General features: G+C 41.7%; 1 protein-coding gene across 9 annotated transcripts in view; it reads right to left on the reverse strand.

Annotated features, from left to right (window-relative positions):
- The window catches only part of MED12L (mediator complex subunit 12L), a 326631-nt gene that overhangs the window by 45452 nt on the left and 255478 nt on the right, over positions 1–25701 (reverse strand). For 5 of the 9 annotated variants that reach the window (XM_042853666.2, XM_042853665.2, XM_065556897.1 and 2 more), the window contains 11 exons: positions 24568–24681; positions 19848–20044; positions 17187–17375; positions 10728–10802; positions 10414–10604; positions 9910–10071; positions 5284–5395; positions 3896–3985; positions 2242–2351; positions 1532–1667; positions 976–1143 (listed from right to left, as the gene is read on the reverse strand). In XM_042853666.2, the coding sequence (XP_042709600.1) occupies positions 976–1143; positions 1532–1667; positions 2242–2351; positions 3896–3985; positions 5284–5395; positions 9910–10071; positions 10414–10604; positions 10728–10802; positions 17187–17375; positions 19848–20044; positions 24568–24681 (1544 nt within the window). The remainder of the gene's footprint in view (positions 1–975; positions 1144–1531; positions 1668–2241; positions 2352–3895; positions 3986–5283; positions 5396–9909; positions 10072–10413; positions 10605–10727; positions 10803–17186; positions 17376–19847; positions 20045–24567; positions 24682–25701) is intronic. The other 4 variants (XM_005286934.5, XM_005286931.4, XM_005286935.4 and 1 more) reach the window with 1 other exon arrangement.

A 25701-nucleotide genomic window follows, 5' to 3' on the forward strand; every position in this document is an offset into this window, starting at 1 on the left:
GATTTTTAAAGGTATACCCATCTTTAGTTATATGTCTGATGTGCTCTCACCCAAGGTCTAGCCACAAGGCACACTTCACTTTTTCGGAAAGGCTGTTAGTGAGGATAGATGATTGTGTCTCAGTGGGGCAACAGTTTTTCTCAGAGCTACTCTGCTAGTCACCTCCACGGTATACATTATTTCCATTTGGTAACATGCATATCAGATGGCAGTCAAGACCCTAGACTGTAAAATGAAGCAATACAAATTTCAAAGCTAAATAGCTTAGTAATTGAACCTGAATCACAAACTCTGGGGCTTTTGTTTGTAGGAGTTCACAGTAACCTTTCATTCAATTTTAATTTGTGTGGGTTTTGTACAGCCAGTTTTATAAATGAATTAAATAAAAAATGAAGTGAAACAATCAAAACTGCTGAATTTTGCTTGGTGGTTACACAAGACTGTGTAAAAACCATAGCATTTTCCATTGCTTACACATAAAATCAAATCTATCCAAGCTTCTCAAAACATTTGCAAATATCAGTGAACTGTTCCTTGAGAATGGACTGAGTTTTCATTGGCAATGAAATCTAGAAAGTGTCACCCACTGAGTGTGAATTTTCATACAACTCAAATAAAAATGTATGTTATCTCTGTTAACATTAAAGCATACCTGTACCAGTAAAAGGTAAATACTCTTGAAAAAGATTTTTCTAAAAGGTATTGTTCCATGAGGTTGAGAATTATCGATCTACCAAGAACATCCATTTCTCCTCTCAACTTGGTAACATTATGACCATTTTTAGAGTGATTAGGTATAGAAAGACCAGCTGTTGTTTCTGTTTTTTAAGGAAGGTACATTAAAACAGAAATACAGTACTTCCATAAGTTTCAGATACAGTCAGACACTGTAAAAAATTATATCAAACTGTTTATTTGACTTTCATATGCATGAGAAAGTCATAATAAAACTGAGATGTTAAGGTAAACATTTACTCTTGCCTGTTTCTTATCTATGGAGTCAAATCCTGCAATTTTGTTTCCTTTGGTGTCAATCAAAGATCCCATTGGCTCACAGGTGATAATGTCACACGTCTGTTTTGGCAAAGGTAGCAACTGGCGAACTTTGTCAATACTTTCCGAACACTTGTCTCCTAGCTCTTTCTAACAAAAAAGAGAAGTTAAAATGTTACAATGCTTTCACAATTCAAAGACAGCAAGTTCCCAGATAAATCACTTCCTTGTACTTTTACTAAATATAATCAAGTGTTTTAGCTTGGCCTTTGTTGCACCTATAAATTGCCTTGTGCACTTCCTTTTTATTTGAACAGAACACTGAAGAGATAAACAGGATTTAAATGAAATGCTGATTTAAAAGTCTCAAACATGGCTAAAAGTATGATGATACTCCTTCAGGGTATTGCTAGGGCACTTGTTGCTCAAATCTCTTTTCCTTTCAACCGCCCTGACAATAAAACTGATAAGATTAAAAGATGGGCCTAAAATGTGATTTAACAGGAGTGCAGTTAAAAATCAGAGGTCCAAAACTTACTTTCAACTTTTTCACTAAATTCATGTATGCCCTTTTGTTCTCTTCAGACCCCCCTTGGGATGCATTTGATAGGTCAGAGGCTAAAGTTCCATTGATGAGAACACCCAGCATATCAAGCACAGTTGTGAATAATTCACTAAGAGGTAAAGAGACAAGTATTATGTTGCATCTTGAAGAGCAATATTGACACATCTTGTTAACTCAACATTTAAAATTCTATTACGTTTATAGTAACATGATTGTCAATACATCTCAGAAATAGATTATGGACTACAGACCCTTATTTAGGCATATGGGACCAGATTTTTCAAGCATATTGTGCATACATATGAACTCCAGGGAGCTTGTACAATCCCTGTACATAAACAGGTGCATGGTCAAATATGTGCACACAAATATTTGCAAATCGGAGCCACTGTAGATTGTATCATCACATAAATTGCCGGCATAAATGGTCATTAGAAAAAATAGGACCTGATTCAGGAAAGCACTTAAGCACATGCTTAAATACATCCCTATTCAGACCAGTATGTAAGGAGGTACTTTATTTTAAATTCTTGCTTAAGTGCTGTCCCTCCTAGGAGTGCTTCCCCAAATCAGGGCTGTAACTACAATAAGCTACAATAAACACCTAAATATGACTATCTGGATTTTCATTCAAAGCATTATAGATATTAATGAATTATTGAATTATAATAAGAGTAACATACTTGTTGGTTTGCATATCGACAGTTCCTGAAGTAATTATCTGAAGCAGCAGAAGTGCCCAGTCTGTAGTCCACTGCGTGCTTCTCTGCACAGTGTCAAACATTCCACCCACCTACAGGCAAAACAAGAGAACAGAGAGAACTCAAATAATATGTTTATATCTTTGAATATTTATTAGTTACACTATATATGATGATGGCTTTTTTCTCTACTGAATAATTTATACATTAACTTGCTAAATTCTTTGGCAAAAAAGACTTGATTCTCTCTGCCTCAACACAACAACACTGCACAAAAGTGCTGAAAAATGAAAGATCAGCAATATCAAATTTAACACTCGATCCAACATCCACTGAGGTCAATGGAAAGATTCTCACTGATTTCAAAGAGTGTTGAATCATATCCCTAAAGGGTATCACTTTTCTTTGTCCAAAATTAGACTAAAAATAGTTAATGTTGCTGCTGTTGAAAGATCTGAAGGATATTATAGAGCACACGTTTGATTGATAACACTGGTTCATAGTTAGATTGGAATGGCTGAAACTAGTCTGATGCCTTTTCCATGGGAAGCACATGTTCCTCACATCCCAGTTGCTGAAGAGCTGGGACTCCATAGCCAATGCCCTGTCAATAAATCTCCTCATCAAGATTAGATTGGAGGGAGGATCATTGCTAACTTCTGGTCTGAAGCCACATACTAGGAAGATACTTTATTAAATCTTTATTTGTTGCTTCTCTCACTATAGACACTATTTAGTCTTCCTCAGTAAAGTCTAAAGCTTTAAAGATCATTGTTTCCACACTGGCTTTTCCGTACAATGAATGTTCTTATTATTTGCAGACTAACAGTCCTAAGTCCCAATCATGCACCCATTGAAGTCCACATTACTTGTGACATTGACTTAAATAGGAGACGGACTGGACCTGTAGGTTGTAGAGGCGCCCAGCATTGCACCTTCTTTCTTGGCTAAAACCTGCTGCCTGATTATACCCAGCTGCTCTGTTTTATTTTGGGGCTTCCCCATTTTGTATTTACATGCTGCTTCCAAGCATCGGCTATTCTGCTGTGCTCAGCATTTACTGGGAGTTATATTAAAATAAAGAAAAATGCTCTTAGGCCAAGTCTCATTAACTTTTACATAGCAGTTGGCGGTCTAGGTAGAAACTGTCAAAGCTGACTTTGGAATTTAGCCATGCAGCTGCCACATGTGGCTGAATCTTTTAATTATGGTTGAGATTTTCTGAGCTTGTGACAAGTCCGTGTTTCCAAAAAAAATGTCTGTTTTATATCAAAATATAGTGACCAAATAGGTAAGGACTATGGCTTTCAGCTTTCAAAAAAATGTAGCACATCTGTGACATTCTCCAATGATATTGCAGGGAAGGGAAACAAGGAAAAGAGGGAAGAAAGGACAAGAGAAAAAAAAAGTTTAATCTGCTAGGGACTTTGCTATTGCTATTTGATTTTATGTAGAAGGTGCTAAGATGTCATGGTGATGGGCAGCAACACAAAACCCAATAGACAGGCAGTCAGACTTTGTTACTCTCCATCTCTCTTGCGTCTTACCATCAACTGCAAACTAATTTCTGTCAATGGCTATTTTCAAATTTAGATATATAAATATGAAGGGAAATATATTCATGCATCTTTCTTACCAAATTAAGACGTAGTTGTAAGGCTTCATGCATCATCTGCCTAGCTTTAACATCATCCTGGTATCGTTCTTCCCTCCAGTTACTTAGGATCTAAGAACAACAGCCATTTGAATAAAAGTAGGTTTTTCCCATTTAACTGTTAAATATTTCTACCCATCACTTCTTGATACCATCTTCTTATTTACAAAGAACTATGGAACAATTTTCTCGATTTTAATCTTCATGTCTTTATTGAACTTGGGCTTGATAATAGATGTGATAACTATTTGTTAGCTTTGACTGTGAGGCTATATCTTACTACACTTCCTTCAAAGAGAAAATAAGCAGTTTTGTCATCCAGTCTGTTAAAAGTATAATTTCCCCCAAACATCATAGCACCATGGGCTAGACACATGGAACTCAGACAGCCGCTGCTGCTCCTCCATTCTGTCCTAATGGACACCACAGATCAACAAAGACAGGATTGCATGGAAGAAGGTGCAAGTCAGAGCTTAGATGGATTTAGGTGAGAACCTATAAAAATAGTTTTAAAAAAAGAGGAGGGCCAGGGAGCAGTAGCAGAAATGGAGAAAAGCAGCATCAAGGAATGGATCAAATGAGGATGGGGAGCAAAGCCAGGGACTGGATCTGAATATGGGGGAAGGTTGCTATTATTAATTTGTATTGCGGTAGCTTCTAGAGACTGAAAACAGGTTTGAGGGCTCCATTGTACCAGACACTGTCCACACACTGAATAAAAGACAGTCTCAACCTCCATGAGCTTACAATATTGAGGGCTAGTGTGGGAATCTGGTGGGAGCAGAGGAACTGGTGTAGAAGTGGCAGGGAGGGTGTATGTGCGTGTGTGTAAGTTACCTGAAAAAAGATTGCAGGGCTGCTTTGCTTTGGCGAATGGGATAATTTGGGGATACTAATTTTTTTTTGTAATAATTTATCTATTTCTAATTATGCATTTACTCAAGAAAGAGACCTTTTTTCCAGAAAAATCTAAGTTTTTATTATTTTATAAACTCAGGAGACATGAAGGGGGAGGGATTTCCCTGTCATGAAAACAATCTACCATTGCTTCTCAGAAAAGGTCTGAAATCAGACGCTGGATTACTTACATTTTTGTTCTATTATTTTTAGAAACACTCTAAGAAAGTTATTGGTCAGTGCAAAGGGGAAAATTATTTTTAAATTGCTATTAAAGGAACATTTACTCATTCTTATGAGCGGATAAACTAAAGTTCTCTTCATCTTTGATTCTTCTTTCATTTGATGATTCATTTCTGAAAATCAGGGTGTTGAACCTTTAGAACTTTCCCAGGTTTGCATGATCCGATACACATAAAACTGATGGCACAAATATCAAATGGAGGGTGCTCAGTATTATGTGTTTGTTTTACCTGATTAACTTGATTTTGCAGTGATGTTAGAAGCCCTTCCCGTTGCTCATCCTGTCCCTTAAGGCAAGTAAGTACCAAAGAAAGGAAAGGTTGCTGACTCAAAAGAGACATGCTTTAAAAGAGGCAAAACACATAAGATTCAATTAGTAAGGTTATTTTGATACTTCCCGTCTCCATTCCCTTCCTTCCCTATAATTTTCCCCTAAACGAAAATGCTGCTCAGATCTATCTTGGCTTCTGTTTTAGTAAGTTACAGCCTCACAAGCCAGAAATTAAACGAAGTGTAAAGCAGACAGTGTATCAAAGTGGGCCAATCCAAGCATAAAGGGACAAATCCTGAAGTCTTTACTTGGAACCTACATTTGTGGTGCTGAACCCCTCAACTCCTGGTTCAGTCAATAGGAGATGAAGAGGCACAGCACCTTGCAGGAGACACTCAAGCCTTACTCTGGAAAACATGAGCCATTTTTAATCCATGTTAACTAACCCGTGTTAAAATTCTCATGAACACACAGCAGGTGTAGTTTTAATCCATGTTAGCTGGGCAAGATAAACCCCAGACTCCTCCTGAAAGTTTACCTCATTCTGATAAAATGGATTAAAATTACACTGGCCTTGTTCTCACTAGGATTTTAACAGGTATATTTTAACTAAAGCTAACTACCCAGTGTTAAAATCCTAGTGTAGACAAGGCAGTTGGAGTTTTAATCAATGTTAGTGGGTCCTGGTAAATTGTTCAGGGATTTTAACAAAGGTTAGTTAACATGAATGAAAAATATAACTTTTTCCTAGTGAAGACACAGCTGCAATAAAACTACCACTAAAGGGTATAGGTACTGTGTCAGAGTAAGAATGTCAAGACCCAGTCCAATGGGATATATATTAAGATATATTCCAACAGAAATTGACATAAATTTGGAAAGGAGAAAAAAAAAGTAAAAACAAACTTCCGCAGAGGCCTTTGCATTCATATAAATTCAATACATGCAATTATTTTACCAGTGTTTTAAGCTACATCTACACTATGATCTAGGGATGTGATTCTCCTGCTTGGGTATACATTAGGGTTCCCAACTTTGGTTGGACATATTTCTGGAGATTTCAGCAGATGACAATCTTTAATGAAAGAAATATTAAATTCCTGGACACTCCAGGACAATCATAGAATATCAGGGTTGGAAGGGACCTCAGAAGGTCATCTAGGTCTAACTCCCTGCTCAGAGCAGGACCAATCCCCAGTTTTTTGCCCCAAATCCCTAAATGGCCCTCTCAAGGATTGAACTCACAACCCTGGGTTTAGCAGGCCAATGCTCAAACCACTAAGCTACCGCTCCCCACTGAAGGGTTGGTAACCCTAGTACATACCGTATACATGTTAGCTCTCATCAAGCTATCATGAGTATAAATAGCAGTATAGCCATGGTTGCAAGGCTATAAGCAACGGAGTACATAGTACATAGCCACCAGTTTCAGGCAGCTTTGCTATTTATACTCGTGCTAGCTCAATGACACCTAGAGAGAGTATACATATAACAAGCAGAGGAATCACACCCTTACCTCATAATGTAGACATAGCTTTAGCTGGGTAACACTCACTGAAAGTTCTGTACACCATTATATAGTGCAAAAAGCAACAGAGAGTTGTTGTGACGAAGTGGGTATTCACCCACGAAAGCTTATGCTCCAATACATCCGTTAGTCTTAAAGGTGCCACAGGACACTCTGTTGCTTTTTACAGATCCAGACTAACACGGCTACCCCTCTGATACTTGGCATTATATAGTGGTGTACTTAAATGTACATATTCATTTCAACATCTATGTACAACTGTTCAACAGCTGTATTTGGCATTTTTGCTCTTATAATTCAGAGGTAGCTAGAAGGTCAGAAAAACTCCAAAGCTATAAAAAAAATGCAGAAAATCTTTTCTATTGAAAGCATAAGTCAAAGTGTGATTTTGGCCAGAGTAGTTGCCCTAAGGATGGCACTGTAGCAACCCCTATTTATTCTCTCAATAACTTCCATAACACATTTGCTCAGCAGACAAGTCAAAAATGGATTGTTATAATTGCTACCGTTGCCATTCAATCTGATCTGAAAAATCAAACTGCATCCTCCAACTCTTACATCACCATCACCGCCGCAAATGATGATAAAAATTCTCCAATTAGGAGCTTATCTGACAATGATGATGATGTATAACTAAGGCAAAATAGAATTTAACACTCTCCCATAGTGGTACAGGCTGTGCCGTGCAAGCACCAGTAAAAGCTCGTCTTTTTATCAAGTAAGTGTAATGCCAACAGACCCCGATCGTCGGCGGGCGGGATCAAACCAGGGACCTCAGTGCATGAGCCTCTACTGCATGAGCTAAAATCCAACTGGTTGTTAGCTAAGGCTGTAGAACAGACTCATGAATCTCTCACTCTCTCTCTCTCTCTCACAGTGGTCTCGGTGGGACTAGAGGGGACAGAACACCACACCCAGATGGTTTGTGGGTTACATAAGCAGATATGTCTCAGACAGTATGCCTTCACTAAAGCATTGCAGGTGTAATTTCCACCTTGGATAGACATATCCACACTTGCTCTGATTGAGCTAGTGTGCTAAAAAGAGAAGCGAATCCACACTGGCATAAGTGGCAGGAGAGTCTAGCCACTCAAGTATGATCCCATCTGAAAACAAAAGGTAATACTTGGGTGGCTAGCCCCTCCCGCTGCCACGGATATACTTCTATTTTTAGTGCACTAGTGTGGGTATGTCTACCCAAGCTGGAAATTACACCTTCCAGCTTTGGTGCAGACATACTCAAAGGCACACAGAAAGAGTAGATATGATAAGACTATGGCTACATCTTCACTACGGGGGGGGGTCGATTTAAGATACGCAAATTCAGCTACGCAAATAGCATAGCTGAATTGGACGTATCGCAGCTGACTTACCCCGCTGTAGGGACGGCGGCAAAATCGACCTCTGCGGCTTCCCGTCGACGGCGCTTACTCCCACCTCCGCTGGTGGAGTAAGAGCGTCGATTCGAGATCTCCGAGAGGTCGATTTCTACCCGCCGATTCAGGCGGGTAGTGTAGACCCAGCCTGAGATAGCTTTCTCTTGAGTGCCTCTGGTTCCGTGCACAGGGATATCTAGGCAGAAGAAACTTCCAAGTCTTAATATGTGGATGAGAGGATCATATCAAAGGAGGCATTTACATTTTCTTTGCACTAGGAAACTTTTATGGGAAGAAAGTACTTAGACAGATTTGACTGGTTCCATCTTAACCAAAGTGGAATCTTGTTACTGAAACAGCAAATTGGCAACTGTTGGGAGATTATTTAAACTAGGAGCTCAGTAAAAACAAATAGGTACACCTCTACCCCGATATAACGCGACCCGATATAACATGAATTCGGATATAACGCAGTAAAGCAGCGCTCCGGGAGGGGGGGGGGCTGCGCACTCTGGTGGATCAAAGCAAGTTTGATATAACGCAGTTTCAGCTATAACGCGGTAAGATTTTCTGGCTCCCGAGGACAGCATTATATTGAGGTAAAGGTGTACTGAGGAGTACTCAAGTTAGTCAAAAAAATATGCTAAGGATGTCAATAACCTAAAGGTATCTTTGTATCCAATAAAGGGTAGGGCAGAAATTATAGCTGCATTGGAGAAGGAACCAGCTTGAGATCAGAGAGGTAAGTTTCAAAAAAAAATAAAATAAAGTGTGTGTCAAGGACAAAGGAATTAAATAATATATGGACATGGCAAATAAAATGAAACCAAACCTAACATCTCTATACCAACCAGTATGCCTGGCAATGGAGATGACCTTGAAATAATAGGCATCTCTGAAATATGTTGCAATGACAAAATAAAATATACTATAAATTATACAGGAAGGATAGTTAGGTTGCAGAGGTGGGGGAATAGCACTATATCAAAATTATTCCCATAGAATCTAATGAGAACCATACAGTAGGGTCCATATGGATAAAAATGCTAAGCAATAAGAATACAGATGTTTTGGTAAGGTCATACTACTGACCTCTTGATCAGGAAAAGTATGCTAAGCGCACAATGCTGAGGGAAATCAAAAAGGTAACAAAATATAATGATGTTGCAATAATGGGTGACTTCAACTGCCTGCATATTTGAATAATTAAATATCACAAGTTTTAGAGAATTTGGCACCTTAAACAACTGCTTCTTGGAACAACTACACAAAAGGAGAGGTTGTTAAGTATTTAAAGTTAAAGGATGTAATTAATAGCAGTATTCAGGTAATTCCTATAGTAACTCTAATGATATACAAGGGAGTAGTGCAGGTCTTGGCACAAGATTATCAATTTTTCTTAGGCAAAATTGGCAAGTTTCTGAGAGCCACCTGTGTGTGTAAATTTAGGTATGACACTGCCAAGATGCAACATTTTCACAGTAATTAAGACTGACATCTTAATGGTAACGAAAATACCCTGTGCTGGAGGGAGGCAAGAGAGGGCAGTTGTGATTTGGGGGTATTAAATATGTATCCATTTCATATCCCTTGACCGATGAGATTTGCAACAGCAAAAAGACACACCTCTGCTTTCAACATGCCTTTTGAAATCGCATACAAACATTTTCAAAGGTTGTACCTTTTTTGCTTTTGTCTATCTCTCTCCTTCTTTGAGGACGATCCCAAATGCTGACCTTTCTCCAGCTCTTCTCCAGCTGCTTTCAGGACCCTACCCTGAACTGAGGTAGGCAGTTTTGCAATCAAGGGAGCCACCAACCATACGCCTCGACGTTCAGAAGAGCTAAAAGCAGAATCACAAACTTATTTCATCCAAAATCTCAATCTACTCTTCACATCACTCTCAGTCATTGTAACCAATGCAATGAGACAGATGATATAGTTTTTCTGGGATAGCTAGCATTTGCTGAGCAGCCACAAATGCTACATTCCAAAAATTCTGGGATAACACCAATGTTTACTGTTGAACAAAAGTAAAAAACCAGTAACCTTCAGGTAACATTTCCTGAACGTTCCCATTTCAAGTGCAAAAAGCCTTTATAAGTTTCAAAATTTTCATTTCATTCTATGCATTATTAACCATTATGTCAGTTAAAATAATTAAAATGGTGCTACACAAAAATACCTTAGGAATGTCTTTTTACCATTCTGTCTTGTATTACTTGTGTCAGCATTTCCAACAGAGTTTGGATTGAAGAGGCCTATACCAGAGTTAGAAGAGTTATTGTTTAGATCAGCGGATTGCTGAAACACCTCTATTGTCGCCTTTGCAATATTATCCAACAAGCTGTTCATTTCAGCCACAGACCCAGAACCCTACAGTGAAACATAAGTAAACTAGCATATTCATGGTATGTTTGCTCGTGGACTAGGTTCAAATTTTACATACTTTATTAAATTAAATATTTTATAAGTACATTAAAAGAACCAAATACTTACAGGCTCCTTCATGCACTGTTTGATCATTAGCTGGAGCTCCAACCAAGATTGCCTGAGAGTCCATTGATCTAAGTTCTGAGTAAAAATTATTAAAATGAAATATGTGTGTCAAGTTTATTGTAGAAATTTTTTAACTCTCTTAATTGGAACAATTACAATTATGTCACTACAGTAGATTATCACACTGTTCTTTAAAACTTTGGAAGCTGTAAGTTTTTCAAAGCAATTCAAGGACCTATCAGCCCAGTCGTTATCCCTTTGCATTCTCCCTACCCCCAAAATCAGCTCATCAATATATTTAACCAGTTCAAATTTTCTGATGCAGCAAGGGCTGTTCATTACAAATTATACTGACAAAACTATCAAAAACTGAATTCACCAACACGATGGTTTGTCATCAATGCAGACCAAATCAAGTTCAACATTATGTCACCTAAATATGATTAAACTATAATCCCAACAGGGTTTGATCATAATTATCTGATGTGAGGATGAATATGATTTGACCTTGTCCACATTGGCCAGCATCATGTTAGCTAACTCAATTCTTCACAATGGTATTCAAACATGATACAATTTTCTAGTGAAGACATGTCCAGAGAGGAAGTAGATGGTAAAACAACCCATTAGGCTTGAAATCCCTGTTGTAACAAAGTAAACACAATTCTGTATACTTCTAAACATTGTCCTGTAGTTAATGTTTTCTTGGCTTTAGTACCTCCTACTATTTACATACAGTCATTTGGATGCAATGGGAGTTCCTGATCTTCTTATGTATTGCATATGAAATTAACACCACAAATGTGACGTTGTGAAAGTAATCCGCTGTATCTATCCTGGAAGTGGTAATTACATGGCTAAAATCATGCTGTGAGTTATGTTTTCTAGGGGGCTCTGTAAGTGGTTATTTTCCACTATCAAATTTTATATTAGAGTAAAAAACAAGAACCTGAGTGGGTGAATAAACAATTTCCAAATCAAATCAATGCCAAAAATAAAGCCACCTCTCAACTACTGTAGATTGTTAATTGAGAGGAGATTATTTTCCCATTGACACACTGGGGCTTTACACAGGTGCAGTAATTTCCATAAGTGTTTTTCATTTATTTTCCCCACATGAACAGGGGAAACAGAACCTCGAGGTAATTCCATTATTAGGATGGGATTTACCACCTGAAGAATGGATAGGGGGTTTGGTCCCTGTCCACTGTCTACCATGCTAATATTGTTTCTTGTTTCCATGTATTCCCTCATTTGTCTGTATCCAGCCATTGTCTTTTCTAATACATAGATTAGAAGCTCCTTCGGGCAGGGATGTTCTTTTTGTTCTGTGTTTGTACAGCTCCTAGCACAATGGGGTCCTGGTGGATGACTAGGGCTCCTAGGCACTATGGTAACACAAATAATAAATAACAAAGATATCTGGGGATTGGCTGGAGTTCAGGGCTGTGTGTGCAAAACCCTGTGCCTCTGCACTGGCTCATGTATTCTGCAACAGAGCTGTCCTGCCAGCAATGTCTCCACTCACTGCAACCCTGGAACCCACCTCAAAGACAGTACAGAGATTGTTTTTACCTAACAGTTAATACAGCCCCAGAATTGATTCACTTTTCACTGGATTCCCTGGTGATTGCTAGGATGGGGTGGGAGTGATTAGAGTAGTGCCCCTGTCTTTTCCACAAGTAGATCCCTGACTCCTCTGGAGAACCCTCTGTGGTATTGGGCGTGGGAGGTGCTGGGGAGACATCAGACCACTTTCTCTTTTCCATAAAGGGTAGGGACTCTTTTCACATAGATCAGCTTGGTGTGACCTGGCACACATTTTGGTGTTTGGGCATATATGGAAAGCAAGGGAAGTTACACCTGATGAGTGTTTACTGTACATAATAATTCCCACATGCAGATCTGAATAATTAGGGTTTGCAGGCATGATGTGACTGCACCCTAATAGGCTATACGCTGAACTGACATGTTTCCAGACCAGGGTTCATAGAGGGTCAATCATTCTGTTGGCGGAAACAGACAGCCATCAGATATCTACAGCACAATATGCTTCTTGGAGCAACTGGTCCTGGAACCTACCAGAGGAGAGGCAATTCTTGATTTAGTCCTAAATGGAGCAAAGGATACGGTCCAAGAGGTGAATATAGCTGGACCGCTTGGTAATAATGACCATAATAGGAATAAGTTTAATATCCCTATGGCAGGAAAAAACACCACAGTGGCCCAACACTGTAGCATTTAATTTCAGAAAGAGGAACTACACAAAAATGAGGAGGTTAGTTAAACAGAAATTAAAGGGTACAGCGCCAAAAGTGAAATCTCTGCAAGCTGCGTGGAAACTTTTTAAAGACACCATAATAGAGGCTCAACTTAAATGTATACCCCAAATTAAAAAAACATAGTAAGAGAACCAAAAAAAGAGCCACCATGGCTAAACAACAAAGTAAAAGAAGCAGTGAGAGACAAAAAGGCATCCTTTAAAAAGTGGAAATTAAATCCTAGTGAGGAAAATAGAAAGTAAGGAGGAAAAGCACTGGCTAATGAAGTGTAAAAATACAATTAGGAAGGCCAAAAAAGAATTTGAGGAACAGTTAGCCAAAGACTCAAAAAGTAATAGCAATTTGTTTTTAAGTACATCAGAAGCGGGAAGCCTGCTAAACAACCAGTGGGGCCACAGGACGATCAAGGTGCTAAAGGAGCACTCAAGGATGATAAGGCCATTGCGGAGAAACTAAATGAATTCTTTGCATCCGTTTTCATGGCTGCGAATGTGAGGGAGATTCCCAAACCTGAGCCATTCTTTTTAGGTGACAGATCTGAGGAACTGTCCCAGATTGAGGTAGAGGAGGTTTTGGAACAAATTGATAAATTAAACAGCAATAAATTACCAGGACAAGATGGTATTCACCCAAGAGTTCTGAAGGAACTCAAATGTGAAATTGCAGAACTACTAATTGTAGTCTGTAACCTATCATTTAAATCAGCTTCTGTACCAGATGACTGGAGGATAGCTAATGTGATGCTAATTTTTAAAAAAGAGCTCCAGGGGTGATCCTGGCAATTACAGGCCTGTAAGCCTGACTTCAGTACCAGCAAACTGGTTGAACCTATAATAAAAAACAATATTGTCAGACATATAATAGATGAACATAATTTGTTGAGGAAGAGTCAATGTGGTTTTAGTAAAGGGAAATCATGCCTCACCAATCTACTAGAATTCTTTGAGGGGGTCAACAAGCATGTGGACCAAGGTGATCCAGTGGATATAGTGTACTTAGATTTTCAGAAAGCCTTTGACAAGATCCCTCACCAAAGGCTCTTACACAAAGTAAACTGCCACGGGATAAGAGGGAAGGTGCTTTCATCGATTGGTAACTGGTTAAAAGATAGGAAACAAAGGGTAGATATAAATGGTCAGTTTTCAGAATGGAGAGAGGTAAATAGTGGGGTCCCCCAGGGGTCTGTTCTGGGACCAGTCCTATTCAACATATTCATAAATGAGCTGGAAAAAGAGGTAAATAGTGAGGTGGCAAAATTTGCAGATGATACAAAATTACTAAAGATAGTTAAGACCCAGGCAGACTGCGAAGAGCTACAAAAGGATCTCTCAAAACGGATGACTGGGCAACAAATGTCAGATGAAATTTAATGTTGATAAATGCAAAGTAATACACATTGGAAAGCCCAACTATACATATAAAATGACAGGGTCTAAATTAGCGGTTACCACTCAAGAAAGAGATCTTGGAGTCATTGTGGATAGTTCTCTGAAAACATCCACTCAATGTGCAGCGGCAGTCAGAAAAGCGAACAGAATGCTGGGAATACTTAAGAAAGGGATCAATAATAGGACAGAAAATATCATGTTGCCTCTATATAAATCCATGGTACGCCCACATCTTGAATACTGTCTGCAGATGTGGTTGCCCCATCTCAAAAAAGATATATTGGAATTGGAAAAGGTTCAGAAAAGGGCAACAAAAATGATTAGGGGTACAGAACGGCTTCCATATGAGGAGAGATTAATAAGACTGGGACTTTTCAGCTTGGAAAAGAGACGACTAAGGGGAGATATGATTGAGGTCTATAAAATCATGACTGGTGTAGAGAAAGTAGATAAGGAAGTGTTGTTTACTACTTCTCATAACACAAGAACTAGGGGTCACCACATGAAATTAATAGGCAGGTTTAAAATAAATAAAAGAAAGTATTTCTTCATGCAACGCACAGTCAACCTGTAGAACTCCTTGCCAGAAGGTGTTGTGAAGGCCAAGACCATAACAGGGTTCAAAAAAGAACTAGATAAATTCATGGAGGATAGGTCCATCAATGGCTATTAGCCAGGATGGGCAGGAATGGTGTCCCTAGCCTCTGTTTGCCAGAATCTGGGAATGAGCGACAGGGAATGGATCACTTGATGATTACCTGTTCTGTTCATTCACTCTGAGGCACCTGGCATTGGCCACTGTCGGAAGACAGGATACTGGGCTAGATGGACCTTTGGTCTGACCCATTAGAGCCATTCTTATCTTCTTATGTAATACTTTATCATCTAAATCAGCATTTTTAAAAGTTCGTGTCGCGACCCAGTACTGGGTCACGGCATGTAAGGCACTGGGTTGCTCTGATCAGCACCGCCGACCGGGCCGTTAAAAGTCCCATTGGCAGTGCTGCCCAGCTGAGGCAGGATAGTGCCTACCTGTTCCAACACCGCGCTGCACCCCGGAAGCAGCCAGCAGCAGGTCCGGCTTCTAGGCAGGGGGGCCATGGGCCTCCGCACGCTGCCCCCGCCCTGAGCACCGGCTCCGCACTCCCATTAGCCAGGAACCGGCCAATGGGAGCTGGGGGGGGGGGGAGGGCAATGCCTGTGGGCAAGAGGCGCATGGAGCCGCTTGTGCGCCTCCGCCTAGGAGCCAGACCTGCTGCCAGCTGCTTCAGGCGCAGCCTGCCTCTGCACCCCAGCTGCGCCGCTGACTGGGAGCCACCAGAAATAAGTCTGCACCCCAATCCCCTGCCCCACCCCAAAGCCTGCATCCCCAGCCCAGAGCCCTGACCCCCTCCTGCACCCCAACCCCCTGCCCCAGACAAGACCCCCCCCAAACCCGGAGCCCTGCCAACACCCCAAACTCCTCATCCCCAGCCCCGTTGGGTCGTGGACATCAACAATTTTCTTCAACTGGGTCCCCAGAAAAAAAGTTTGAAAGCCACTGATCTAAATTTCTGAATGCCATTAGTGCCAGCAGCAGCAGAAAAGAGGCAGGAGACTGAACTGATTGAAAGAGAGCTCTCCACACCAGGAGCTCCCTGCCAGCATTGCATACTCGTATTACTATAATGGTCACTCCTAGACTAGACATGGACTAGGTCTCGAAACTCTAACCAATATGCTTTGTGCTTCTAATAGAGGATGAAATACATAAACGGACCAACCTGGATTTGATTTTGGAGCGTACGCTTGAATAGAAACTTTTGCTGGTCAATAAAAGTACTTGACAGGAAATGCCTATCAACTACAAAAAACAGGGAGAAAGGGAATTGAGGATTGTCAACTCTTCTGCTTTTGGTTGGGGCTGGAGCCTGACTCATGATGACATAAGCAGCGCCAGCCCTTGCATGAATTTCAGCCCTGTCTGGGAGGGAAATCCCCTCTGATTGGCCACTTTTCCCACTTCCCTCACTCTTGAGGAAAAACAGCTAATCAGGGCTGCTGCAGGAAGAGCCCCAGCTCCTCCCCATCAGAACTGAGAGGAAGGGAGGAGGAGAAAGGAGCAGACAGAGCCCAGTATCTCAAAGCGGTTCTGTTCCCCCCTCCCCACTCTTCTCCTGTGAACAATGGGTCAAGTCTCCACTCTCCTCCTTCCTGCAACACCTAGAAAGGGAAAGGGGTGTGTGTGAAGAGACACTGAAGCTGCCTGGCCCCAAGGCTGGGGAAAAGAGAGAAGGGGGTGAAGAACCCCTGCAGCTGCCCCACTCCCAGGCCTGGGAAGAGGCGTAAGAGAACCCCATTGCAGCCGCTGCCCAGGCCTGGGAGGAGGGATCAAAAACCCCAGGAGTTGCATGAAGAGCAGAGATGGAAGTGGCTGTACAGGCAGACATAACACTAATTAATTAAAATTATGAAGAGAAGTTGGAAGCACTGAACAACCAGTCAGTTATCAAGAGCTCCCTGCAGCAAGGGGACAAAATCACCACACTCAGATCTGGGAGAGCTGGCATTGGCAACACTAATTGCCTCTCATGGGGGGGTGGGCAAAAGACAGGCCCAAAATTCCTTTTTTTTTTTTTTTTAATTTCATGATTGGAGGGGAGAGGGTCTGAGTAATTACTTTTGAACCTTTGCGGTTGGTAATACTGGGAATTGAAAGACATCTGCATTGAATTGATGGTGCTGTTGAATGAGACTTCAAGAGTTAATATCTTACAGAAGTAATTTGGAATAATTTTACATTTTATTACCTGAAGTATGCGCTTGATGTGTTGCCTTTGAGTGTTGTCACCCTCTGTGCATTCTTTAATACCATGAGGGTAACAGATAAGCTGCAGTAGTTTCTGTGCTTGCTTGTTTGAAAGAACAGGATCCAATATAAGATCTTTGTCCGTGCATAACCTCTCAGGCTCTTTCAAGCAGTGCTCTCCCACCCATTCCTGAAAGTAATCAAACAGCTGGATCGATAATGCCAATATAACACTCATTTTTCACAGATGCAATGCACACACAAAAATTTTTCCACATGCAGATATTCACAAACTGAAAACTGGTTCCACATAAGTCTATATGATACTTGAAATTTCACCTTCATTCAATAACTTACAACCCTTAAAAGTACAGTACACTTTCAACTGTTTTCCAAAATTTGTTTCCTTAAAAACACTAAAAGCAGCTTGATAATTAACTGATGCTACCAAATGCTATCCACAAGTTGCATGAGCACCTTTTATAGGGTTACCATCCGTCCTGGTTTCCCCGGACATGTCCGGGTTTTTCAGCTTTAAATGGCCATCCGGGGGGGATTTCTAATCAAGTAGAAATGTCCAGGATTTCCCCCTTCCCCTCATGCAGAGTGCGGCGTGGCTGATTGGACACCTGGCCTGACTGAAAGCCACTCGCAGCCACTAGGGCCTCTAGCAGCCAGAGTCCCTCCCGCTCCCTCCTCCCCCACAGAGCAGCACAGTGCTTGAGTCCACGTGGAGCCTGCAGCTCTCCCTCTGCCTGGTGAGCGGGGGGAGCAGGGCAGGCGGTGGGGGGGTGTAGAGGCTGCAGGGGCAGGGCAGGCAGGGGGCGCAGAGGCTGCAGGGCGAGTGGGGAGCAGGGGGCACAGACGCTGCAGGGGTGGGGGGGTGCAGAGGCTGCAGGGCAAGGAGGAGCAGGGCAGGCAGGGGCATAGAGGCTGCAGGGCAAGTGGGGAGCAGGGGGCACAGAGGCTGCAGGGGCAGGGGGGTGCAGAGGCTGCAGGGCGAGTGGGGAGCAGGGGGCACAGATGCTGCAGGGGTGGGGGGGTGCAGGGGCTGCAGGGCGAGTGGGGAGCAGGGGGCACAGACGCTGCAGGGGTGGGGGGGTGCACAGGCTGCAGGGCAAGTGGGGAGCAGGGGGCACAGAGGCTGCAGGGGTGGGGGTTGCACAGGCTGCAGGGCGAGTGGGGAACAGGGGGCACAGACGCTGCAGGGGTGGGGGGGTGCAGAGGCTGCAGGGCAAGGAGGAGCAGGGCAGGCAGGGGCATAGAGGCTGCAGGGCGAGTGGGGAGCAGGGGGCACAGAGGCTGCAGGGGCAGGGGGGTGCAGAGGCTGCAGGGCGAGTGGGGAGCAGGGGGCACAGATGCTGCAGGGGTGGGGGGGTGCAGGGGCTGCAGGGCGAGTGGGGAGCAGGGGGCACAGACGCTGCAGGGGTGGGGGGGGTGCAGAGGCTGCAGGGCAAGGAGGAGCAGGGCAGGCAGGGGCATAGAGGCTGCAGGGCGAGTGGGGAGCAGGGGGCACAGAGGCTGCAGGGGCAGGGGGGTGCAGAGGCTGCAGGGCGAGTGGGGAGCAGGGGGCACAGATGCTGCAGGGGTGGGGGGGTGCAGGGGCTGCAGGGCGAGTGGGGAGCAGGGGGCACAGACGCTGCAGGGGTGGGGGGGTGCACAGGCTGCAGGGCGAGTGGGGAACAGGGGGCACAGACGCTGCCGGGGTGGGGGGGTGCAGAGGCTGCAGGGCAAGGAGGAGCAGGGCAGGCAGGGGCATAGAGTGGGGAGTGGGGAGCAGGGGGCACAGAGGCTGCAGGGGCAGGGGGGTGCAGAGGCTGCAGGGCGAGTGGGGAGCAGGGGGCACAGATGCTGCAGGGGTGGGGGGGTGCAGGGGCTGCAGGGCGAGTGGGGAGCAGGGGGCACAGACGCTGCAGGGGTGGGGGGGTGCAGAGGCTGCAGGGCGAGTGGGGAGCAGGGGGCACAGACGCTGCCAGGGTGGGGGGGTGCAGAGGCTGCAGGGCAAGGAGGAGCAGGGCAGGCAGGGGCATAGAGGCTGCAGGGCGAGTGGGGAGCAGGGAAGCACTTAGCAACCCCAACCAAGATCAGAGCGGGAGGGAGGAGGGGGAATGCGGGGTGCTCAGAGGAGGGGGCCGAGTTGGGGCAGGGACTTTGGGGAAGGGCTTGGAATGGGGACGGAGAAGGGGCGGGGGTGGGGCAGGGTGGGGGTGGAGTTGGGGCAGGACCGAGGGCGGGACCGGGGTCCCGTGGAGTGTCCTCTTTTTTAAATGTTTGAATATGGTAACCCTACCTTTTACCAGCCAATTCATGGAGCATCACTGGCATTTCTCAGATAAGGCCTGCTATTCTAGCCACCAAAAGGGCAGGGTGTTTGAGATGCAACTGGGAAAAATAATGTTAATTAAAAAGACTGGGAGATACTGAAGACTACAGGCCAAATTCATCCCCACTTTAGCATCACTGACTTTTAAATGACACCTGGTCAAAGCCGAGCAAATACAAGGGAGAACTCAGGTTCAAATACCGTAAGAAAAAGATGTACAGTACATCCTCATAAAGTCTGTTTTGCATTCAAACATATTAAAGCCTCTTACATGACAGATTTTTGACAAAAAGAATGTTGTCTATAAAGAAAAGCTAGAAACACCGTTTTACAAATTACCTGCTGGCAAATAGTTCTTAGCACATATCTAGCATATTCACTTAGACTAGCAGTTTCTATGGAAATAGCTTTTCCACATTTCAGTGAGTGTGAGGCACCCCAAATTTCATCATCATTAAGGTCATCTAATAAACCTCTCATAGTGAAGTCCTCATTCTTCAAAGAGTTAACACCGCTGCTGCCAATTTCAGCATCACCTACACAGCAGAAGCACAGGAGTACAAAAGTGAAAATCTTATTGAAGTCTTGATCTTTTGAGTTTGCATATTCAGTTAAGGAAGCATTCGAAGATATTTCCTAGCCAAGAAACAACACAGAAATGAAGTTTGTGCACAGCCAAATTAGACAGCAAGCAACACAAAGAAAAACTCGATATTAGAAAAATACAATTTTTGAAAACGTTACTTCCTTATTTTGCTTCAAATATTTTTCATTTAACTGAAATTTACTTTTTCTGAACTAGGAAAAGTTACATAAACCAAACAAAGAAAGAGACTACGTCCTTCCTAGCCCCAGAAAAAAGAGTATACATGTGCGCACAGGCTTGATTTGGCTGTAAAATAAGGAAAAGTTGGGTTACTCACCCTTTTAGGTGTCCCTTTTTTCCAAGTCTTCTCTCTTACTCTGATTTATTAACTCTCCATAGATCAAGAGACAAGTTTTGACTGGTGGTCACCTTAGCCCACCTTACCATGAACTTCTTGACAAGAGAGATTTATTTCCCTGGGAATGGAAAAGGGCAATGCATACTGAGGAAGCCCTGTCAGAAAGGGCAAACGTTGAATAACCCATCCTTTCTGCAAATCATCAGCATAACGGCACAAACTTGACCTGAATATTTAATTTCAGCAGTGGGAAAGGGGACAGACTAAGCAAAGTAAGATCATTTGGGCAAGAAGCAGAAGTAAATATTTGCATAATGCCCTATGCTGAAATGGCAACTAACAACCTTTGAAGAGTTTGAAATCTTACATCAAAGAGCTATCTCACAAAGCAAGATGTAACTACTATTTTTAACAGTGAGAAATAAACCCCAAATGCTAAATATAATTTCACAACTGTTGTGGGACCATCTGAGATCATGCATTATGTAGGAAAATAATTATGCTTCCAGGTGATACTTAAGTTAGTGGGACAACATACCCATTCTAGAATTTAGCAGACACTCTTGTGGACCTTAACTGGTTTGCCATAATGCTCTCTCCAGCACTTATCGAACACCACAATTTGATCTAATGACAATCTCAATAACTAATATGGCACAGGAAGTCCAGAGGATTGAGCCAATTAAAACACCTTGATACAGCCACATGAACAAATATTCCATAAAACATCCCCAGCAAGTCAATCGCCATTTAAATCATCATCCAAGCATCTGTCCATCTTTCTGTTGTCCTTCATGTTTAAAAGTCTCTCCGCTATTCCAGCTCAACTCAGTTAAAACAGGGACACCATATTTTGCTTTTTGGCTGTCTCTACAATGGGATTCTTTTGTTAAAATCTTCCACCATTGCTGCCACAGCAATACCAGTGACAGTAACAAAGAAATTGCTAATGTAGACAGAGTTATAAGCAGCACTGGCATTTTGTACCACAATCATGTCTACAATTGCTCAGATCAAGTCTGCACAACAAGGTGCTTAAAATGTCAGCAGCTGCTGGTGACCTGTGTACCTGACTACCGGTGGGAAGCTGCACCAGTGGCAGCAAAGGTGGGAAGTTTTAGGAAAAAATGTCCTTGTCTCAAGAAGAGCTATTTCACCATATGAAATCCTCACAGTTTGTATCACTTCGATATTATTCTCCAATAAACAGTACACTGAATCTCTCTTTAACAGGATTAAAGCCACCTGTACTTTTAACTCATCAAAGTTAGAGGACACATTATGATAGACTGTCTTGTAACTGAACACTGCCTTCTTGTGTATAGCATAGATCACAACCTGATGATATATCAGTTTATTTGACTGATTGAGCTTGATGAGGCTCTGATTCTTCAACTAACTCTGCACAGCAGGATCCCTGCACCCATATGGAGGGCTATTGCATGGAGCCCTACCTGTGCCATCAGTAGTAGGATTTGGAACTAACATTTATGGTAAGATGGGAGACTTGCCACCAATCAGGTACTACAGTTATGACTTCTTATGAGAAATTGTTATAAACAGAGTTTCTACATCCAGCTTCAAGTATCAGGGGGTAGCCGTGTTAGTCTATATCCACAAAAACAACAAGGAGTCCAGTGACACCTTAAAGACTAACAGATTTATTTGGGCATAAGCTTTCATGCATCTGAAGAAGTGAGGTTTTTTACTCACAAAAGCTTATGCCCAAATAAATCTGTTAGTCTTTAAAGTGCCACCGGACTCGTTGTTGTCGTTGTTGTTGTTTTTTACATCCAGCTCTCTCTTTTGAGCATGGAAGGCACAGGTAGTGTTGGTATGTAGCAGAAAATCCCCCTACACCCATTTCTAAAATTCTTACATATTTAACAAACCATAGCAACATTTTAAAAGCATAATTCTTTATTAATTTCAATTAGAAAAGATTAATGCCATGGCAAACATATTTCCAAATGGACTGAAAGCAAGAAAAGAAGAAAAGAATATCTTAGAAAATAGAAATATTGTAAAAAATAATAATAATCCCCCAAAACTAACAATACCCAGAACTAAACCAACAAGTAAGGGAATTAATAAGTTAAAACATACAGGGCCCTAAGCATGAGATATTTATACACTATTTACTCAATTCTTCTAAGCCAACCCCCCCACTATGGAAGTCAATAGGAGTTTGCCTGACTAATGATCTGAGGATCTGGAACATTAGAATTAATAGAGATTGGTCAGAAATGGAACACAGCATCTGACCTTGTGGGGCTTGGGCCCAACTCTGGGAATGCCACTAAAGTCCAATCTACAGTGCTTCAACAATAACCATAACATAGCAAAAAACAAACAGAACAGGCCTAAAAAAAAAAAACAGACACAAAATAGGACAAAATGATGTGAATGGATAATAATGACGTGAGCCCGAATCTGCCTTCCTTGCACACCATAACCATCTACATGGTGTTATGGTTATCAAGCCTGTTGGTCATACCAACAAGGGAGACTTAGTCACGCAGATGATACGAGTTATTTATTGTACAGAAGGATGCTAAAAAAATTCTACTTTTCTGAACTGAACCCAAACCACTGCAGTAAGGTTTGTGAAAAGACTACCCTGAATATACTCCTACTGCAGTTCACTATACAACTGTGTCTTTCACTTTGAGGAGAGATTAAATGTTCTAAAACTGATTTCTGCTCCCAAAATTACTTACTTATTAAGCATATAACCCCATTAGGTATAGCGTACCTGATGCTTTTCTCAATATATTAAGTGCAATTTTGAAGGAATTAATTTGAAATGTGAGAAGGGAGTTTAAAAAAAAAATCAATATTTCATCTTCCAAAATATTATATTTTGAATATTATTAAGGATGGGGTGAGGTGGGACAGTGCTAGGGAAATGGGTGTTCTAGATCTCTGTACCATATAGTCTTTAACCTGCACAAGCTCCTGCAAGAGAGTTTGCATTGCATTGCATCTACAGAGTTTGCATTGCAATGCATAATGCAACCCATGCACTAGTCATTTATTCAAACCTCAGCAATGCAGAAAAATAAGAATTCTAATCCAATCACTGCAAACAGCAATAAAGTACGGATGTTAGCCACAAGTATATTTTAACTCCACCTCAATCAACCCCAAATTCAGATGTATAATAGAGAAGTTATAATGGTATAGCTATGTCACTTAGGGTGTGATTTTTTTTAACCAGTATAGCTATATTGGTATAAGCCAGTATAACTGCCTCTTATACTGGTGTAAGTACTTTTATACCAATAAAACTGTGCCCATACTAGGAATGTTTAACTTTACCAGTATAGTTACACTGGCAAAACTTTTGAGCGTATACCAGTCCATACTTTACAAATCTCCACTTAGGATACACTCTTGTCGGCATAACTATGTTGTGTCAGCAACAGCTCGAAGTATAATGTAGCCTGAATTTTTGCCGGTATAGCTTGTTTGCTCAGGAGGGCTGGAATAAGCTATGATAGCAAAAGCACAGTTTGTTGGAACATGCATCCACACCGAAAGTACTTTGACGATACACTATACCACTATAGCTCTACCAGCGAAGTGATTCTAGTGTACAGCTGGCCTTAGGCTTAAGAATTGACACAAGTGGAGCAATAGTGAGTGTCTGCTTTGGAAGCACTGTTTAACTATGGTTCTTTCAAGACTTCAGAAATTCATCAGCTATTAGGATTTACTTGTAATTCCAAACATGGGAATAAGTGAAGCTTAAGAGTTGGGTTCAGGATACTCCCCTTAGAAATGTCTTAAACATTTTTAGACTAAGCCAAGTTAAAATTTACTGTGACTTTCTGACAGGAAGTGTGTGCAAGAGTCACATCTACTTGAAGTCACGTAAGTCGGGGGCTGACTCACCAGAGAAAACTTCTGTCTCTTGACCTGTGGGGGGAAAGCTACTCATTGGTGTCAAGGAAGCACAGGAAGAATCCAAATTTGTCTTCAGTCAGATACTTTAATAACTAAGGATCCCCAATCACAGGAGCATTCTCAAGAAAATGAATTAAACCAATTCCTTTTTTAGCCAAGTGTTAGACTGAAGATCTTCACACACACAACTCTCTGAATAATCTTACCAAGCATCAAAATTGCTTTTAAGACCGCAAACACAGCTCCCACTTCAATGCTGTTGTGAGCAGCGGTTAGAAGGTGGCGGTCACAAGAAGAGCGAATGCCTGGGAATGACTTCCCTAAGAGCAGAGAAAGAGGTATATGTAGAACTGTTAGTCTTTACCAGCTCAGACTTCTTTATACAAGAACTTTTCTACAATGCATCAATGACTAATTCATGAGGCAAAATGCTGTTTTGCTTGAAGCTGTAGACCCAGCTATAGTTAATTAAAATGAATGAGGGTAAATAGTAGTAGCATGCTAACAACAAAACTAGCTACAGTCATTTAAATCTAGGAAAATAAGGTTCTGATCCTGCCTTTAATCAAGAGCCTTAAAAAGTGTCCCAAACACACAAGTTTAAATTATTGAATTTTAAGTTATCAAGGAAAGTAAAATATTTTGGTTTCAACTATACAGGTTTATGAATTTCCCCCCCTCATCTTCTTCCACAACAAAGTTATTATATAAATCTAACAAAGTACATTTAATACAAATTTCTTGTTGTATAGTTCAGTCTGATTCTGGACCACTGAAGTCAGTGGATATTTTTCCACACTTCAGTGGGAGGAGGACCAGGCCCAAAGTCAAGAAATGAGAAAATGGCGGTTGAACATATAAACGTTGCTATATCCACTTATGCATACGTTTTAAGAAAGTCTGCATTAGGATCTCATAACATTGTACACGATACAATAAAAAACAAAATAATTATTTTTGAAGATTCATATCATCAGAATTTGAAAGAGGCAAGAGCACTGTAGCAGTAAAAGATTTCTACCAGTTTAGTTGTCTTCACCAGAACTATACACAGCTGTTATATTTAAACTGAACTTTTGTTAAACTTACTTTGACAAAGGCTGGAGTTCTAGGTTGACAGGATAACATTTTAATGCTCAAGTATCCATAATCCCTTGAGTTCAGCAGTGAAATTGTTTCATCTGCATAACCATTTGGTTTTAAAGGCCCTATTTTTCCAGATAAATCAGAAGTATGTGCTGCTGAGCTGCTTAACTATACTTCAGTATGCGAGACTATTTTGACTGCACATACACAGTTTAAAAAATGAAAATAAAAAATGCAAAGGCAATCATTGTTCA

Source organism: Chrysemys picta, chromosome 9 (assembly GCF_011386835.1).
Source record: "Chrysemys picta bellii isolate R12L10 chromosome 9, ASM1138683v2, whole genome shotgun sequence".
Lineage (NCBI taxonomy): Eukaryota > Metazoa > Chordata > Testudines > Emydidae > Chrysemys > Chrysemys picta.